The sequence below is a fragment of the Leucoraja erinacea genome, unplaced genomic scaffold, assembly GCF_028641065.1.
Source record: "Leucoraja erinacea ecotype New England unplaced genomic scaffold, Leri_hhj_1 Leri_955S, whole genome shotgun sequence".
NCBI lineage: Eukaryota > Metazoa > Chordata > Chondrichthyes > Rajiformes > Rajidae > Leucoraja > Leucoraja erinaceus.
In genome coordinates this window covers 10,228-15,000 of record NW_026576900.1, presented here as the reverse complement: position 1 = coordinate 15,000, position 4,773 = coordinate 10,228, and the positions used below count along the sequence as shown (strand labels likewise).

The following is a 4,773-nucleotide window of genomic DNA, read 5'->3' as shown; positions in this document are numbered from 1 at the left end:
TCACCAATGCCTTGTACAATTTTAACATTACATCCCAGCTTCTATACTCAGCTATACTTCTCGTGTTGTGAAGGCGGGAGACGCGGTGTGTGGCGCAGATTGACGTGTCGGTAGCACGGAGTGTTGTACAAGCTACAGGCCCTTCGGTCGCTGACATTCGCAGTCGTGGAAAAAAAAATCGCCAAGTGGGACAGCCCCTTTAACGTTCTGTTTGTGTTTTTTTTTTTTTCTCTGCCGACTCCAGAGCTGCCGCCTCCGCCCATCCCCCCACCGGTCATCAAGTCGCCCGGCTTCCTGGCCGCCACCGCCCAGCTGGACGTCTGGCCGCCCCCCGCCGTGCCCAGGCCCCACGCAGACCGCAAGGCCGGAGGCCTCCGGGGGAGGGAGGGCGCGGAGCCGGAAAACCGCGGCAACCCGGGAGACGGGCGCCACCTCCCGGAGCTGTGGCACGGAGACGCACACGGGGGAAAGCAGCGCCTGAACAGGGGCGGCAAGCGGGAGAGCGCCCAGGCCAAGGGGCGGCACACGCAAGGTGAGGACGCCTCTCAGTAACGGTGGAGCAAGGAGCGGGGGGAGGGGAGTCGTTTCACAAATTACCTGTGATGTCGCATGATGAAAGAATGGGTCGACTGGGCTCGGTCTTGATCACATTGAATGGCTCGAAGGGCCGAATGGCCTACTCCTGCACCTATTGTTTATTGTATTCACTGCCATTTAGAAGGCCGACTAGGAAAAGGGGAGATGCAACGAGACCTGGGTGTCATGGTACACCAGTCATTGAAAGTAGGCATGCAGGTGCAGCAGGCAGTGAAGAAAGCGAATGGTATGTTAGCATTCATAGCAAAAGGATTTGAGTATAGGAGCAGGGAGGTTCTACTGCAGTTGTACAGGGTCTTGGTGAGACCACACCTGGTGCAGGCTCGAAGGGCCGAATGGCCTCTACTCCTGCACCTAATTTCTATGTTTCTATGTTTCTATGAGAGGGGATCTTATAGAAACATACAAGATTTTTAAGGGTTTGGACACGCTAGAGGTAGGAAGCATGTTCCCGATGTTGGGGGAGTCCAGAACCAGGGGCTACAGTTTAAGAATATTTAGAATGGAGACAAGGAAACACTTTTTCACACAGAGAGTTGTGAGTGTGGAATTCTCTGCCTCAGAGGGTGGTGGAGGCCGGTTAGAAACATAGAAACATAGAAAATAGGTGCAGGAGTAGAGGCCATTCGGCCCTTCGAGCCTGCACCAGGTGTGGTCTCACCAAGACCCTGTACAACTGCAGTAGAACCTCCCTGCTCCTATACTCAAATCCTTTTGCTATGAATGCTAACATACCATTCGCTTTCTTCACTGCCTGCTGCACCTGCATGCCTACTTTCAATGACTGGTGTACCATGACACCCAGGTCTCGTAGCATCTCCCCCTTTCCTAATCGGCCACCATTCAGATAATAGTCTACTTTCCTGTTTTTGCCACCAAAATGGATAACCTCACATTTATCCACATTATACTGCATCTGCCAAACATTTGCCCACTCACCCAACCTATCCAAGTCACCTTGCAGCCTCCTAGCATCCTCCTCACAGCTAACACTGCCCCCCAGCTTCTTGTCATCCGCAAATTTGGAGATGTTGCAATCAATTCCCTCGTCCAAATCATTAATATATATCGTAAATAGCTGGGGTCCCAGCACTGAGCCTTGCGGTACCCCACTAGTCACTGCCTGCCATTGTGAAAAGGAACGGTTTACTCCTACTCTTTGCTTCCTGTTTGCCAGCCAGTTCTCTATCCACATCAATACTGAACACCCAATACCGTGTGCTTTAAGTTTGTATACTAATCTCTTATGTGGGACCTTGTCGAAAGCCTTCTGCAAGTCCAGATATAACACATCCACTGGTTCTCCCCCTATCCACGCTACTAGTTACATCCTCGAAAAATTCTATAAGATTCGTCAGACATGATTTACCTTTCGTAAATCCATGCTGACTTCGTCCAATGATTTCACCACTTTCCAAATGTGTTGCTATCCCATCTTTAATAACTGACTCTAGCAGTTTCCCCACTACCGATGTTAGACTAACTGGTCTGTAATTCCCCGTTTTCTCTCTCCCTCCCTTTTAAAAAAAGTGGGGGTTACGTTTGCTACCCGCCAATCTTCAGGAACTACTCCAGAATCTAAAGAGTTTTGAAAGATTATTACTAATGCATCCACTATTTCTGGAGCTACTTCCTTAAGTACTCTGGGATGCGGCCTATCTGGCCCTGGGGATTTATCGGCCTTTAATCCATTCAATTTACCCAACACCACTTCCCGACTAACCTGGATTTCACTGAGTTCCTCCATCTCATTTGACCCGCGGTCCCCTGCTATTTCCGGCAGATTATTTATGTCTTCCTTAGCGAAGACGGAACCAAAGTAGTTATTCAATTGGTTCGCCATATCCTTGTTCCCCATGATCAATTCACCCGTTTCTGACTGCAAGGGACCAGAGGGCGGTGGAGGCCGGTTCTCTGGATACTTTTAAGAAAAACCTAGATAGGGCTTTTAAAAATAGCGGAGTCAGGGGACATGGGGAGAAGGCAGGAACGGGGTACTGATTGGGGATGATCAGCCGTGATCACATTGAATGGCGGTGCTGGCTGGAAGGGCCGAATGGCCTCTACTCCTGCACCTATTGTCTATTGTCTATTTGTGGAATTCCCTGCCACAGAGGGCAGTGGAGGCCAAGTCACTGGATGGATTTAAGAGAGAGTTAGATAGAGCTCTGGGGGCTGGTGGAGTCAAGGGATATGGGGAGAAGGCAGGCACGGGTTATTGATTGGGGACGATCAGCCATGATCACAATGAATGGCGTTGCTAGTACGAAGGGCCGAATGGACTCCTCCTATTGTCTATGTTTCTCTGTTCATAGTGAAGATAGACACCTCCCTGTCATAAGTTCATAAGTGGCTGTAGTGGGATTAGGCCATTCGGCCCATTCAATCAAGGCTGATCTATCTCTCCCTCCTAACCCCATTCTCCTGCCTTCTCCCCGTAACGGCCGCCATCGGCACTGACCCAGCGTGTGTTTGCCGCAGGTGTGGTGGACGTCCTGCCCTACAGCCGGCCCACGTTCCCCTCAGCTCAGAACCCTCGGGAGCCCAGCTCCTCCAGCTCCGTGTCGTCGCGTGGGTCGGGCGGGCGGCGCAGAGGGGAACCGGTCCCAACGGGGAGCGCGGCCGGGCCTTCCCGCAGGATGGCGTCCGACACCGGCCCGCTAGAGATGGGCATGCACGAGTGTGAAGAGGAAGAGTTTGAGGTGAGTCCCGCGGCTGGAGTGGGGGGGGGGGGCTCGGGGGTGGGGCCTGGGTGGGTCGGGCAAGTTGGAGTGGAGGGCAAATTCCGACTTCTTAAGACCCCGAAACGTCACCCATTCCTTCTCTCCAGAGACGCTGCCTGTCCCGCTGAGTTACTCCAGATTTTTGTGTCTACATCCAACTTCTTAAGGGCCTGTCCCACTTGGCAGTCGTTTACGCATCATGCAGATGGCGCAAAATCCATGCTTACATCATCGCGGACCATGCGTGTACCACGTGCGTGTCACAACGTGCGCGTCGTCAGGGCCGGATTTACCGACAAGATACACGAGCTTAAACATAGAAACATAGAAACATAGAAATTAGGTGCAGGAGTAGAGGCCATTCGGCCCTTCGAGCCTGCACCGCCATTCAATATGATCATGGCTGATCATCCAACTCAGTATCCCGTACCTGCCTTCTCTCCATACCCTCTGATCCCCTTAGCCACAAGGGCCACATCTAACTCCCTCTTAAATATAGCCAATGAACTGGCCTCGACTACCTTCTGTGGCAAAGAGTTCCAGAGATTCACCACTCTCTGTGTGAAAAAAAGTTCTTCTCATCTCGGTTTTAAAGGATTTCCCCCTTATCCTTAAGCTGTGACCCCTTGTCCTGGACTTCCCCAACATCGGGAACAATCTTCCTGCATCTAGCCTGTCCAACCCCTTAAGAATTTGTAAGTTTCTATAAGATCCCCTCTCAATCTCCTAAATTCTAGAGAGTATAAACCAAGTCTATCCAGTCTTTCTTCATAAGACAGTCCTGACATCCCAGGAATCAGTCTGGTGAACCGTCTCTGCACTCCCTCTATGGCAATAATGTCCTTCCTCAGATTTGGAGACCAAAAAAACTGTACGCAATACTCCAGGTGTGGTCTCACCAAGACCCTGTACAACTGCAGTAGAACCTCCCTGCTCCTACACTCAAATCCTTTAAGCTTAAGCTTAGGGTCTCGAGGTCCAGGGGGGCCTCTGGCCAAGGCAGGACACCTACCGTTCAACTCTGGGCAGGGCCCCCCCTCTCTCTCTCTCCATCTCCGAAAAATCGAAGGTAGACAAAAATGCTGGAGAAACTCAGCGGGTGAGGCAGCGTCTATGGAGCGAAGGAATAGGTGACGTTCAGACTCTCAGTCTGAAGAAGGATCTCGGCCTGAAACGTCGCCTATTCCTTCGCTCCATAGATGCTGCCTCACCTGCTGAGTTTCTCCAGCATTTTTGTCTACCTTCGATTTTCCAGCATCTGCAGTTCTTTCTTAAACATTAATAGTTTATTGTCAGGTGAATCGAGGTACAGTGAAAAGCTTCTGTTGCGTGCTAACCAGTCGCGGGAAAGACAATACATGATTACAATCGAGCCGTCCACAGTGTACAGATACATGATAAGGGAATAACGTTTAGTGCAAGGTAAAGCCAGCAAAGTCCGATCAAGGATAGT

At 51.0% G+C, this 4,773-nt stretch overlaps 1 protein-coding gene across 1 annotated transcript in view; it reads left to right on the top strand.

The window, feature by feature from the left end:
- The window catches only part of LOC129695136 (roundabout homolog 1-like), a gene marked incomplete at its 5' end in the record, with an annotated part of 49,065 nt that extends 45,431 nt beyond the window's left edge, over window positions 1-3,634 (top strand). The window contains 3 exons of the mRNA XM_055631901.1: window positions 245-532; window positions 3,079-3,299; window positions 3,602-3,634. Of these exons, the coding sequence (XP_055487876.1) occupies window positions 245-532; window positions 3,079-3,299; window positions 3,602-3,634 (542 nt within the window). The remainder of the gene's footprint in view (window positions 1-244; window positions 533-3,078; window positions 3,300-3,601) is intronic.
- Window positions 3,635-4,773: the final 1,139 nt, after the last annotated feature.